Source organism: Clytia hemisphaerica, unplaced genomic scaffold, assembly GCF_902728285.1.
Source record: "Clytia hemisphaerica strain Z4C2 unplaced genomic scaffold, Clytia hemisphaerica genome assembly, whole genome shotgun sequence".
Taxonomy (NCBI): Eukaryota; Metazoa; Cnidaria; class Hydrozoa; order Leptothecata; family Clytiidae; genus Clytia; species Clytia hemisphaerica.
This window is the reverse complement of record NW_027103417.1, coordinates 52,176-67,056: the sequence shown is the minus strand read 5'-3', so window position 1 is coordinate 67,056 and position 14,881 is coordinate 52,176. Positions and strand designations below refer to the sequence as shown.

At 38.1% G+C, this 14,881-nt stretch overlaps 1 protein-coding gene across 1 annotated transcript; it reads right to left on the bottom strand.

The window, feature by feature from the left end:
• Nucleotides 1-215: 215 nt before the first annotated feature.
• Nucleotides 216-11,383, bottom strand: LOC136797655 (zinc finger CCCH domain-containing protein 13-like). Its single transcript, XM_067054239.1, has 4 exons — nt 11,172-11,383; nt 10,492-10,760; nt 9,445-9,651; nt 216-3,804 (listed from the first exon to the last, which is right to left on the bottom strand). Exons 1-4 carry the CDS (start codon nt 11,338-11,340, stop codon nt 298-300), a joined length of 4,152 nt encoding a protein of 1,383 aa, XP_066910340.1. The 5' UTR covers nt 11,341-11,383; the 3' UTR covers nt 216-297.
• Nucleotides 11,384-14,881: the final 3,498 nt, after the last annotated feature.

The following is a 14,881-nucleotide window of genomic DNA, read 5'->3' as shown; positions in this document are numbered from 1 at the left end:
TTTCTCAAAGTTTCGAATTAAAACCATCCACTTCGAAAAAAGTCAGCAAAGTTTTCATAGTGAAAATCTTGTAACAAAAGACCCAAAGACTCTTGAGACGCTATTCGTCGACACACTGCACTACAGCTAAAATCTTTATAGTAATCCTAATTAAAAAGCAACGAAAAAGAACGAATCATGAGAGATACTCTCGAAGGTAGTTTAGTTAAGTACCAATGTTTTGTATCTCATGTTTGACAGGGTTTTGACGTTTTTAAAAACAGTTATACTACTGTTGCTCAAGACAGTGACATTTATTCACTTTTTGTCTTGTTCCGAGAGGGCAGCGAAAGCTTGCGCATAATTCTGATACCATTGACTGTAAGCTTTCTGGTAATCCTCCTGTTGCTTTTCATACGATTGTGTTCCGCGGTCAGCAGGATTGGGCTGGGCGGGCGGTGGCGGTCCGCGCTCTCTATCAAATCCACGGAAACGCTCTTCATCACGTGGCGGAGGCTTAGGGCGGTCATCACGCGACGTGATAGCTTCATTACGCAAGTAGCTTTCTGAAGTGGATGTTGTGTGACCATAGTTAGCTGTTGAGGTTGTCATTTGTGTTTGGTAGCTGCTTCGTTCCCGATTCATCCGGTTGTAGCTCTCGTTAGTATCTCCATGTCGGCTGTCCCCTTCCTTAGGGGGGTTTTCCTGGTGGTATCGTGAGTCTTGATCATATCGACGATCATCTGCTTGATGTGGGTAATCCCGAGGTTCGTGGGATGGAGGATAACGACCACGGTGGTAGTCGTCAGCTGGAGCGGACTGTTGGTAGTCGCGCTCGTTTCGACCGTAAGGTGGAGCATCTCTTGCCTGGTGAGGCGGAGGAGCACGGCGGTCATCATACTCATCACGGCGAGGATACTGACCGTCTTGCTCATAGTATGGACGCCTCTCTGGCGTTCGGTGATCGTATCTCTCATCATAGGCAGGTCGTGGTGGATCTTCCCGTCTGTAGTCGTCTCTCGGTGGGTACTCGTCTCTTCTTGGAGGGTATTCGTCTGTTTTCGGTGGGAAGTCGTCTCTTCTTTTTGGCGGATCACCATGTCTTGAGGGTACGGCATCACGTCGTGGAGGCGGGATCTCGTCACGTCGAGGAGGCAAACCTTCTTCTCTTTTAGGGAAGGCTTCCTCTCTTTTAGGGAAGCCTTCTTCTCTTTTAACTGGAAACTCGTCTCTCCTGGGTGGAAATTCTTCTCGGCGTGGTGGAAACTCGTCACGCCTGGGTGGGAATTCTTCCCGTCTGCCATAATAATCATCTCGAGGAGGTTGTTGACCTTCATAAGCTTCTCTTCGAGGGGGTTGCGCACCGTAACGGTCGTTTTCAACGTATGGTGCAGCAGCTTCTGCAGGTCTGCGGTAGGCATCCTCCGGACGGTTCTGAGGAGGACGATCAAAGTATTGGTCTCCTTCCTTCGGTGGATACGCATCTCGAGGACGATCATCATAATGACGGTTCGCATCTGCTGGGTACCGTTCATCCCGGCGTTCGTATAGGGGTTGATCACGAGGTGGCGGCTGGTCTCGTTGAGGAGGTTGGTCAACAGGTCTTCGGCCATACGGTGTGGTGTCAACTGCTTGAGGTGGTGGATACTCTCGGTCATATTGAGAGGGTTGATTCCTTGGTGGGAGGTCACTTCTGCTTGCAGGAGGCTGTTCAGGTCTGGCAGCTGGTACGTCACTTCGTGGAGGATAAGCGTCGTTGTAAGGCTCAAGGTGCCGATCATAGGGCGGGCGATGGCTGTCAACAGCAGGTGGTCGGCGAACATCAACAGCAGGTGGTCGGCGGCCATCACCAGGAAGTGGGCGGCGGTCCTCACTAGGGGGAGGGGGAGGGCGATGGGTATCTGTAGCATATCGTGGATCCTGATAGATGGGTGTGCTGCGATGTGAATCATCGTTCACGCGTGCGTCTTGTGCGCGGTTGGTTTCAGCATGAGGTGGAGCAGCTCTATCTCGGGGCGGAGGAGCATCACGTGAGCGGGCGTCTGGATACGAATCTTTAGGGCGGTCGATGCGATCACGGAAACTGTCTGCTCTAGACGACGAACGATCGTTGAATCGATCACGTGATGGGTCACGGCGATCGTCGAGTCGACCGGAGCTCGTTTTTCGGTCGTTGCTGTCAAAACGAGGTAGGTCATCACGACGGGTGCTACTCGGACGACTGCGATCATTTCTACTATCGTCACGACGTTGGTAGCTTCTCGAGTCACGATCCCGACCGTCTCTGCTGTCTCGGTCACGAGTATCCCGACTACTGCTACGATGCTCGTCTTTAGGATAGCGGCCATCTCCACGACTTCCCTCAATGCGAGTTGACGGTCTTCCTTCACGATAGCTTGAGGATGACGACTCTTCGCGACGGCTTTCATGTCGGTGGTGTCGGTCATCATCACGCCGATCACTCCTCGAGTCGTCCGATCTTCCCATACGATCAGATGATCCTGGTGTTCGTTGAGGTGGCCCGGTAGAGCCAGGGGTACGGCTAAGTGCCGGCCCAGCAGAACCAGGGGTTCGACTTGGTGGTGGTCCAGCAGATCCTGGAGTGCGGTTTGGTGGTGGTCCGGCGGATACTGGAGTACGGTTAGTCGGAGTCCGAGAGTCTGATGAAGCTGGTCCTCTGGTTGGTGTTCTGTCGGAAGGAGGCTCGAGCTTTGGGCGTTTCTCTTGTTCGGGATGGCGTGGTGGTGACGATCTCTTGGATCCAGCGGGCATCGGCGATTTACCAGGAGTGGTTTGCTCCTTCTTGAAATTTTCACCCTCTTTACGGATCTGTTGGACGATTTCACGGGCAGTTGGTAGTTGTTCGTCAACGTACAGGATTTCATCGAATGACGGACCGCATTCAGGAAGAGTGAAATTTTTCTTCATCTCCATAATAGCTTGATCGGGCACGACTTTCCCCTCCAGTTGACGTTGTTTCTCGATACGTTGTGCTAACACAGGCGGCTTATTGACCACGACGACGGCCTTACGTTTGTAGTTACGGAAGGCTTCCATCTTGCGACGACGAGCAGTGAAGTACACGTTGGTTTGATCGAGAATATAGTTTCGCGGGTTTGCTTTGGTGACTGTGAACAACTTGTTCAATACACCAGAGGCACGTTTGATCAACTCTTCCCAGCGACCGTGGTAGTTACGTTTACGTGTTAAACCAGAAACTTTCATACGGTCGATAATCAAATTGGTACCAAGGATGTAATATTTCTTGTCAGGATGTTCTCGCTTGTAATTCTCGCACCAGTACGATTTACCAGATCCTGGAAGACCAACCATGACAATAACTTCGGCTTCTTTCTCTAACTTCGGGCCGGGTGGCGGGGAGACGACGTCAGGCTCCGGTAAGGTGCCAATCATCTTGAAGCCATTTGTTAAGGGATACTTGGGTGGCTCTTTAGCAAAGTTGACCCTGAATGTGACATTCTTGACAGTGATGTGTGGGTATAATGCCTTATCACCAAGTTCGTTAGTGAAACGGAACGCCACGCCAAGATATTCCCCGTTTAAAGCAAAGAAGATTGCTTTGGGAACTTTGTTAAGGTCGACGTAACACGTTATAACGTCTCCTGCACCGAACGGTTTGCCGTAATCACGGAATTTCGAATCAACTGATGATTTTCCCGTGCCACCGTATCCCCAAGAGAGTTTGTCTTCACCTAGTTGAAAGTCGGAGCCGTCAACAGACCATCCAACACGAGCGACACATGGGTTTTTCTCATTGGGTAGGTCCACTTTGTTGTACTCGAGAATATGAACCTCGTAACAGACCTAAGACGTTAATCAAGATGAAATCTCGTGAAAGGAGAGACATTATTATAGACCTATTGATCAGTGAATAAGACATGGATTGTGCAAATGATATATTCAAAATTGTATTCTACGACTTACTGTACTGGGTCAATCTTGTGGTTCAAACCTATATGTATTGAATATGTATTAAATCATACACATATTTTATAAGACGGTGTAGAAATGAGTTCAAGTTTGAGTGAGCGAGTGGTAAGCAAACTTGCAATAAATTAAATACAACATCTTTCTGAAGAATCACGTGAGATTACTATCAAGTAATTAGAGATGCATTTTTCCAAGGACCACCTAGGATAGAAAAGCAATCCGAAGCCTAGAAATTTAAGAAATTTAACAAATCTAAATTCATCTACACTAAGGATGGATGACAAACTGGTATTTGCTTCTTGCCAAGCAAATCCCTCTAAGTGGTTATAATTATGAAGGCTATGGCAAGTTGTGGTGTTTGGAAGATATAGTCAGGATGTATCGTGATAATCTGAGTAAAACATGAAATTAAAAGACATTCCGTGAGCTATGGCTAGCTTTGTTGTCCTTGAAGTCATTTTTCATACACATTATCAACTATTCTATATTGGACGGAGGATTGAGACAAATATACCATTAGATACCAAAGATTTCAAACGTGAGCCGTAGACGGCCTTAATATCCTTTTAATCATCCAATATGTATTATCAACTTTTCTAAGTAGTAGTAGTAGATTAATGATACATGTTCCTTTTGGTGACATGATAACTACAGCTAGTATTATCATATGATTTTCCAGACATGTTTCGAACTAAATGTAGCTAATTTGTTCGTAATCCACCGTGGTTTGTATAAAATCTCCAACAAACGATAAAAGTTATACGCCAATTTTCATTATAGTTGAAGATCGTCTAGCATAGTGAGTATCTAAGTGCAGAAAACCGTGACCGAAGTATCTTTTAAGGGAATAAGAAAAGAATTTGATATTCAAATGCTATAATGTGTAATGTAATGACATTCTGTAGGTAGGTAGGTGTACTTTCGCAAGCCTTCTCGAAGCCCGATCCCACTTGAAGTCATTTTTGAGCCTAATTATTAATTTCCTAAGTGACAGAAAAACGTATACATTGTAAGGGCGGATTGATAACAGCTCATTTAGCTCAGTTGCGAATATTTCTCGTTTAGACCTGTATACAATTTTGAGAATTGGGAAAATGTGAATTTCATGTCGATTCGGAACAGGCATTTTCCATGATTGTCTGGTCTAAGATCCTTTAACTACTGAATTTCGCATAATCGGTCTACAGGGGCGAGATCTCATTTTGCGCCTACTTTGTATGTTGAAAAATTGATTTTGGACATTCTTTGGGTCTTCATTCAAGCCCATATTTCATTTTATAGACGGTGTAAAGAAGAGTTATTTTTACGCTTACTGAAAAAGAACATCGCGAGTGGACTATCTCATAATGAAACATTTCATGGATGAAAAACGAAAATGGATCGAAAAATCAATTCCTTAGAAAATTATCCCACTATAAATGAATCTTCAATCTTGGCTAATCGTCACTGTGAAGAAAGTAAGCCTAAAGATTTTGAAGTAGTTCTGAGTAGTCATTTGCTTACAACTGAATGAACCTCGCCGTGAAAACAAAATGGAAGTCTGTCTCAAAAATACGTGGATACTTAAGTTTTTTTGAGCATTTTCTCAGCATCCATTAAAATGTTATACACCGTTGGAAAAAACTTGCTGATTTCAAATCTCTGTTCGGATTTTTTTTGTACCTTTCTTAGAAAAAAAAGTTGTGAAGTTGGTCATTTTTGCTGTTTTTGGTCATTTTTGCTGTTTTTGGTCATTTTTGGCTGTTTTAGACCTTCTTCAAAGGGCTCTAACTTTTTCTCCAAAAAAGATATGCAAAATCTGAGCACAGATTTGAAATCAGCAAGCTTCAACTAAAAAATTTCATGTCATAATTTCTAAAACAGTAGAAAATATCTTCATTTTTTTCATCTTCATTTTTCAACTTCTTAAAAATCTTTTATCCTTTCGATTCCTCTCCTTGGAAATATCTTTTCAACGATGTATAACTTTCTAACATAGCATGAGTGGGTGCTGAGAAAATGTCAAAAAACTAAAGTATCCACAAACTTTTGAGACAGACTTTAATTTCGTGGATAATATTATTGTGCCTTTTTACGCCAAATCATGCATATTGCTTGTCAAAATACGCATTCTTAACGCTTCTTTAATTCCAGTAAACATTTTAAAAGAGGTTTTTTGAATTTTTCTGAGTTTTTCTCAAAAATATTTGGCAGATAAGGCCTTCTAAATTTTCATTAGGACTTAATTTCGCGGATGACACCCAAATCCGCGAAATCCGCGAAATCCGCGAAATTTAATCCCCACGAAAACTCATCCAATTAAAGTACATTATCTTTTCCACGACTACAAAATCGCTCAAAGATTTATCAAAAGTCCACAAACATGTCAAATTTTACTGCTATTTGTATAAGAAACTGATTGGCTTGAAATCTGTTTTCAAATTCCCTTTAAATAATAAGGCCACAGTTTTCTACAGTGTGGAATTTCACAAAAGTAATTATTATTGATTGTCCGTAATTTGTTGCAGTAATTCAGTATCGAGTGGAAGGTCTGCCAATAATAATTAGATGTATCCAGCATTAGCCTCGACGGCTTTTTGTTACCATAATAATTGTCGTATCAAGTTCTTGGCTTTTTATCGCATGAGAACATACGATATAATCTTCCAGAATGGCAAAACAGCGAAATTGACGTACAATTGGAATTTAGAAAAAGAGGGTTGTTTCGTTTTCTAAAAGGAGGGGTTGGGGAGCAACAAGGGATGGAGTTATTATATATTAATCTTGGTTTTTCAATTTTAGGGTGATTGGCCAAAGTGTAATGGGTGCTATTTTATTAGGTACTGAACATGAAGAACGAAAAAATGGTCGTTCTATTCTTCGGAAAACAATGGGGCTGGATCACAGAAAGCCAATTTACTAATCATAGTGTTAGGAATGTTCAGAAAACTTTTTGGAAAGAGCTTGACCGTTTTTTAAAATTCATTTTCTTTGAAGAGGGTGGCTGAAGCAAAAGGGGTTGGGGGGCTCCTGAGGATATTCATCAAAGATGAATTGGGGGGGGGGGGCTATATCCATCTACTCATTCCAGCATTGGAAACAGCAAAGTTTAACTTGAATTTTAAGCTATCTTAAATCAAATTTAGTTCAACCGTTCAAAAGTTATAAAAAGTTACCATTTTTAAAAAGAATTGTATTAAATTTCGAACTTATCATCACCTAGAGTAATAAAGCTCTATATTTTAGTAATAAAATATACCAGTGACTTTCGAATGTATGAAATATTTTTGAACGAATTCGAATATGAGATAGTTCAAAATTTAAGCTTTTCCTCTTTCCAGGGATGTCAACATTAGATTGATTACATGTCAATTCAAACTTAATAATTAAACTTCTTTTTGAAACAACTGGTAATATTATCAGATTTAGGTCTTGGCTTTGGGTCGTCCGACTCCTTGAATTTGAGCTCTTTGGTATTTTTACCACCTTTTAAAGCGGTATTTCCATTCGCATAACAGAGGTGGGGCAGGGTTGCATTTGATTGATTGTCCTTTGTTATTGAATTTTTGAAAAAATGAGTTTTCTATCAACCATTTGAATAATAATTAAAGTTTTTTATTTTACATAAGTTTTCCTGTTACATATCAGGTACATATTTCATATAGGACAGTGTCTGCCTATTGTTATATTATGCTGATATAAGCAAAAAAGAAATTTCTTTTCCTCTTTCTGACCAATCCTACTCCACATCCGTGTCAATCCAATATGAAAAAGCTTGTAAACTAAAATTGATGAGTAAGCAAACGATATCACTCTTATTAAAAAAACAAAACCTTTAATGAAGATTTTAACAATTTGAGGCATAAGGAGTTAAACTGAAGGGATTCTTAGGCAAAAATAGTTGTTCGGTGTGTGCCGACGGTAAGGTCCGGTCTTTTGACCTTTCCAAGGCTCTCCTTAAAGGTTTTGTCTTGAAATATGTTGATATTGTTTGCTTACTCATGAATTTTAACTTACAAGCTTTTTTCCATTGAACTGTAACGGATGTGGAGCAAGATTGGTCAGAAAGAGAAAAATTCTTTGTTTATTGAGTACAATATAACAATATTTAGGAGACACCGGTCTGATTTAAAACATTGTGTATGATATGAAACAGGAACACGTCTATGTAAAACTAGATAAAACCTTGAAGGATTACAAAAGCAATGAAAGTCAAAATAGTTTCTGCTAAGGATCTGAATTTTCCCCTTTTTGGGTCGTTTTAAGGGTCAAAAAGATCTCTAAAAAGTAAATTTTTCTAGAATTGTCCTTCTAAGGGTCACTTTTTCGCCCATTTTGTCTTTCTAAGGTTAACTTTTTCGCAAAAATTTACTCTCTTGGGGTCAACAATTAACATTCTCCAATGCTTAGTAATGTCTTAGGGAATCTAGTTGAAAGAATAGATCAAATTTCAGTCTCAGTAATATTTTTGGAAATTGGTTATATTAGGGCAACAAGTAGTGGAGTATGGGTATAAAAATAATTTTGCTTTGCTTGTATTTTATATTTATATTTCAGTCTCAGTGATATTTTGGGAAATTGGTTATTAGGGCATTTTTGAAGCTAGTTTTACTAGCAACCAGTAGGGCAGGGATATCAAAATATTTTTGCTTGGCTCGTATTTTTAAGTTAAATTTTAGTCAAGGTGTTCTAGGAATTTGGTTGAAAAGTCATTTTCAAACAAATTTTAGCGATGGGGTATAAATTTTTTTTCTTGGCTAATATTTTATAGGTCAAATTTTAGTCAAGGTGATATTTTGGGACTTCGGTTAATGAGGCATCTTTGTTGTATATTTCAGTAAACTGAAGGGTGCGGATATTTTCGATTTGGGGATCTTATTGATTGATACCAGTGACATGTTTTCAATTCCTTGAGGCTGTTCTCTCATCTTAGTCGACAAATTTCAACCAATCAAAAAATAATATCGGGAATATTATCCAAAGGTATCAATTCTAATGATTCTGACTATTTTGTTGAATTGGCTCGAGGGAACGATTGGAACTAGAAATTCCAATGTACTAATGTAGCTTAGAAACTACTATTATTTTCGAGATTTAGTCGCGTATTTCATGGCAGCCATCACAATCATTTCTTATATCTAAAATTATGTTCCTTTGAATGTCAGTTCAAAGCTGTATGCTAATGTTTCACATGGGCCAAATATTTCAAATCAATCTATCATCTGCATGTCAAGAGTAGTTAAGTCTATGATGTTTGACAAAATCACTTAGAACTAACATCTTATCGCATACACTATGCCTGTATTTTTTATATCCATCAACAACATACAAATGAATGTATTCCATCAATTGTAAAACCACGTTTACGATAGTTGAATAGTTTTAAGAATCAGAAGAAAACGTCAAAACTGAACATTCTTTCATCCCATTCTGATGAAGGAAACCAATTGCAAATTAAAGAAGCTAAAGATAAAGTAATTGCAATGTACAATGCAATCATAAACTTCCCCTATACAAATAAAGATATGGTCTTACCATTCCTCGTTTAACTCCATGGGTACCGCGGACACCTCCCCACATGTACTGGAAACCGTCCCCTTTCAATATCTCGCCCACCAGATTGTCTTGAGATAACTTGACGTGTAGCTCACTGTTGTAACGATCCAATTCCATTTTTGGTGTTGGTTTGATATCCTCCTGTTTGATTTCCTCTTTCACTTCGACTTTTGATACTTCTTCTTTCTATAAAAAAAATATTGAGAAAAAAGTTTTTAGATCACATTCCAAATTGGTCTCAAAGCCATTTGGATTACCAGAGAGCCATTATTATTTGAAAAGAAAATATTATTTATTTATTATTTAATTATTTAAATATAACTTATTATTTACATTGGCTTCTAAACACTTTAAAGCAAGTACTGTAACAGATCGAAAAAACGATTTCAAAGTTCTTTTTCTTTGTTTCTTCAAAATTATTCATTATGGAAAATTATAGTTTCGAATGTTTTTATAAGTTTCGAAAAGAATAGCGATTGAGTGTTCTTCAATTCTTTTTTTGACCATATAATTAACGCGGAATAACATGGTTTAGATAACATATAACATCGTTTCCTCGGGGTTATTAATCCCAAATCACCCAAGAATACCATGTTATTCCGCGTTAATTATATGGTCAAAAAAAGAATTGAAGAACACTCAATCGCTATTCTTTTCGAAACTTATAAAAACATTCGAAACTATAAAAAAACATTCGACTGACACTCTTATTATTTTGATTGGCTTAAAAATTTTGTACAATATTTTGTTAACCAATTAAAATACCGTACGATACTTTTCTTTCAACCAATAGAAATTTTTGTTTACATCAGGGCGATTACAAAAAAGCGGGGCTATTACGGATTTATCGCCCGCTCGTCCTTTACAAATCTAAGCTAAATGTAATCAACCATATAATTAGAATTTTAAGGATAGGCTTATCTAATCTAAATTTAGCACAACAATTTAAGATTTTTTACCCAATTCTTATTTTTTAGGATTTTAGTTTCTATCTATAAAAGACAGATCAGACACCGGCAATTATACCTTCGGTTCTTCTGCCGATTGGGGTTGCTTAGACTCTGTTACTTCAGATTTAGATATATTTGGTGTAATGGTATCAACTGCAGGTTTGGTTTCGATTATTTCAGTCATGTCAACATCTTTGGTAAAGTCTTCTGTATTACCAGGTGGTTGTTGATCAGGTTTGATTGTTCGATTGTAACTCATATTGTGCGGTGGTCTTGGCCCCCTCATTCTGAATGAATCGTCTCTACCTGGTGATCTAAATCGATGCTGGTTTGGACCATGATTTCCTGGTAAAAGATGAAAATGAATGTAGTGAAATTAATAAGTAAAGCATGGGATGCAGGGGCTGAAGGTCCCAAAAAATTTAGAATACGTAGATAATATTAGTTATTTTGCTTATATGCAACAAAAGAAATTAAATTTTGCTAGAAAATATATTTTCTTCAGTTTCAAAAATTGCAATCTTGCATCAATGAGTATTTTGGCTGGTGTACGAACATAAAAAAGTACTTAGAAAAATCCCTGCACAAAGTACTCCAAAAAGGTTATTGCAAATGCAATTTGAGAAAAGGAGTCCTCAAAAAAATTTAAAAAGTACATGGTAAAACTCTGAATCTGACTGCTAGAAGATTTGGAGTAGCAATTGTAAGCTAGTTCTTTATTCTTTTATCTATATATTATAGAAAACGTTTCTATACCTCCTCTGAATGGTGGTCGGCCACCTCTTGGACTCATCCCCATTCTTGGTCGTTGTTGATTATTTGGTCTCATCAAGGGTGCAATTCCAAACCTTGCATTTTGGTGACGAGGCCGAGGAAATCCCCCACCTCTACCATTGTAATTGTTATAGCCACCAAAAAATGACATCTTGATTATTTTTATTTTTTCTTGAAGAAAGTTTTGTTCAAAACGAATTACCATCACAAAATTGGACATTTTCTCAAAAAGAACTACTTATCTTATCAATTTGACAATGACAAACTATTTTCTTTAACCAGCTTTAATTGTAAAAATTTATATATGTATTTTAACGAAAACGCTTTGCAGATTCTATCAGCGAGATGAATATTTTTTCTACCTGTTTCATTAAATATTCGCCAATTTTAGCGCAGTTTGGCAGAATTTATTTTGGTCATTTAAAAAAATTTCTAAATTTGGCAAAATTTTGGCAAATTTGGCAACAATTTTTTGGCAATTCGCCAAAATTTCTTCCCTTAAGGTAAATAAAGCCCACCTTTATCTCACTCCTCATCTCTGACTTAAAATCGGCAGCGGCAAGTGCGCAGGACCAAACAGGCAACAGTTTTTTTCTCAATTTAGACTATTTTTCATGCCTTGCCCTCTTCATTGTTCTGTCATCAGACACTCAGTGTAGGTGGAAGTTCAATAGTCCTTTGTTAGAAAAAGCTACCTTAAGGGAAGAAATTTTCGTGAGAAGAAATTTTCGCGGAATTCAATTTCGCGAATTTGGGCGTGATTCCCGAAAGTAAATTCCGCGAAACACACCAAAACGGCTAAACCACGAAATCAAATTCCGCGAAACACGAATATTCTCACAAAAAAATCACCCCTAAAATTGGTCTTTTTAGGGCAAAATAGGGCTTTTCGTTGACAAATAATTCCCTCAACCGCGAAATTAAATTCCGTGAAACTTTTGAAATCAGCTCATTCGCGAAATTAAATTGTGCGAAATTTGCCATTTTGAAACTCTGATTCGCGAAATTAAATTCCGTGAAAATTTCTTCTAGCGAAAATTTTTCCCTTAAGGTATTCTCTTTAAGGCGTGGTTAAATTATATACATTAATTTATTTCTAAATTTTTGAAATTTTTTAATTAAGTCTTTATGATTAAAAAATTTACTGTCTTTTAAAGAAAATAAAGACGTATAAATTCTTGAAAAAGAAATTATTTCTTGCAATTCTTTACCATTTTTTTGGTAAAGAGTTTAAAGTTTTTTTCTTCACTTCTCTTGAGATCAAAGCCACCGACATGGTAGTTCTGTACATTTTTTTCAATGAATGGATTTTCTAGCGTTTGGGATTTTTAAAACGTAATATGAGATAGGGGTGAAAGATAGGATAAGTTCTAAATAAGATCTAAATTCTTCTTGGTCACGTAGACGAAGTTCAGCAAACATGTTGTTGTAGCCACTTTTTTCGTTTCTCAACTTTAACCAGTAGGCGTACCCAGCAAGACCTTTCAGCTCGACTTTTCTTTTTCAAATATTTCCTCTCAAATTTCCATTTCAAAAGAATTAGCACAATACGTGCTACTGCCTTCCTACTTCCACTCATGTCGTTTGTTGAGTGAGAAAATGAGTTGAGAAAAAACTATTGCAGATTTGATACAACATACAAAAATTTCAAAAAGACTTAAAAGAAAATAGTTAATTTCTTTAATGTATTTTTGATTAAAAAATTTCAAAATTTTTAAAGATATTAATGTAGTGTAACCACAGCTTTACAGAATCAACAAACCATCAAAATAACACATTTCCTCATCAGAAGCTTTTTAATTATCTGACATTATGACTTTTTTGAAACCGTTTCGAATTTAACCAGTCAGGTTATGTATCGGAATTCCTATGGGAGTTCTTTTCCAAGAAGCTAAAGTTGTGAAAAATAATCATAAAAACAGCCCATGACCCTGCTGAAGCACCAGACGAACACTGGACGCGCAAAGTCCGATGTCGGACAGTGTCGGATATTTTTTAACACTGGACAATCTCAACACTTCTGTTTTTGGTTTGGGACCGCGAACTAAGCAAAAAGACGTGCTTTTTTTGCCGCTATCTTGTTTTAGAATGAGAATTATTTTTCGTGTCAGTTCACATTGAAATTTTCTCATCCAATCAGATCGTACAATTTCACTTTTGCTTTCTCTTGTCTAATAAGACGGGGGATTGAGTCATGTGACATCTCTATTGAAAAACCCGCGCGGAATAAAAAAGAAATACAGGGGGTCACACTACTGGCTACAGGAATTGAAAGCAAACGATCAAGTAAGGCCAATATTTTTGGTTTTTCTAAAGGACTAAAGGTATAGGAAGCTTTACTGAAGGCGACATAAGGCTGGGACTATTTATTTAAAAGATATGATGGACAAAAAAAGGCACTTTTTTGGGTGATAATTTTAAGATTTTACTTAGAAACTTGAATTCTCTTACACTCCAACCCCCGCCCCACACCGCCTTGATATGAGCAAGGGAACCATGTTGGCCACCTCTACTGAAAATTTCAGATCAAAACAAACAAGGAATAAATTCCTGTAGCTCGATGAAAATTGGAAAAAGCTGGTTTTTGACTGTTTCTGATTCTAAAGTGCTATTTTTTGGTAAAAGCTATGCAATTTATGTTTGGATTTCTAGAAAAAAAATAGTAGAACAGGTCCACGAGCCGATAAACATTCTATTTTGAAAATCACAAACATTTTAACATACCCAGACGATGTCAATCGAACGAATCGAACGCCGAATCAATTGAATGCAATCGACACAATCGAATGCCAATCGAATATTACTGCAATTTTCTCGATTGATTCGATTGCGTTCAATTAATACCTGGATTCGATTGATTCGATTATTGATTCGATTGTGTTTGATTGATTCGATTGCGTTCGATTGACTATTGATGTATACATGTTTACTGCAGGTTATGTGTCAAAGCCTGTTTGTTGCGTTGATTTATCTATCGTATCGATACTTAACCTCCCTAATAAGAAGAGGCGCTCGAAATTGAAAGGAATTGAGGTAAATTGGAATCTAATTTAATCGACCACCCGTCGAACGCAGTCAAACGTAATCAAACATCAATCGAACGTAATCGAACATCAATCGAACGTAATCGAACATCAATCGAACGTAATCGAATATCAATAGAACGTAATCGAATATCAATCGAATCAATCGAATCAATCGAATTTTTCCCAGAATTTTACGTTCGATTGATATTCGATTGCGTTCGATTGATTCGATTGGAATTTTCGTTCGATTCCGTTCGATTGACATCATCTGTTGCTGTTGGACATATAGCCTGGTCTCCCTAGAGCGATTTGCATTCTCTTTAAGAGAATGCAGTCCGCTTGCTTGCGCTCACTTCGCTAAAGCCGTAAGGGCCAATCTACACAGCGCGGAGTTCTAAAGAAAAAAGAGGATAGTCCTCCAGTTGCTAGTGAAGATAGGGCTTTCTGTTACATGAAAACATGAAAAAGAAGAAAACAGTGGCAAGTTCATTTTCCAAGAAAACATGGTTTGTCATGATAATGCATACAAACTTTTTTATGGACTTTGGTGTAATCTTTGGATGTTTTAAATAGTTGTAGATCTTGTAAGACTGCTTTTTATTAATTTCTGTTTTGCTGCCCTGGGTTGGCTAGGAAACATGGGTTTTCACTTTCATTCTCTAGGGA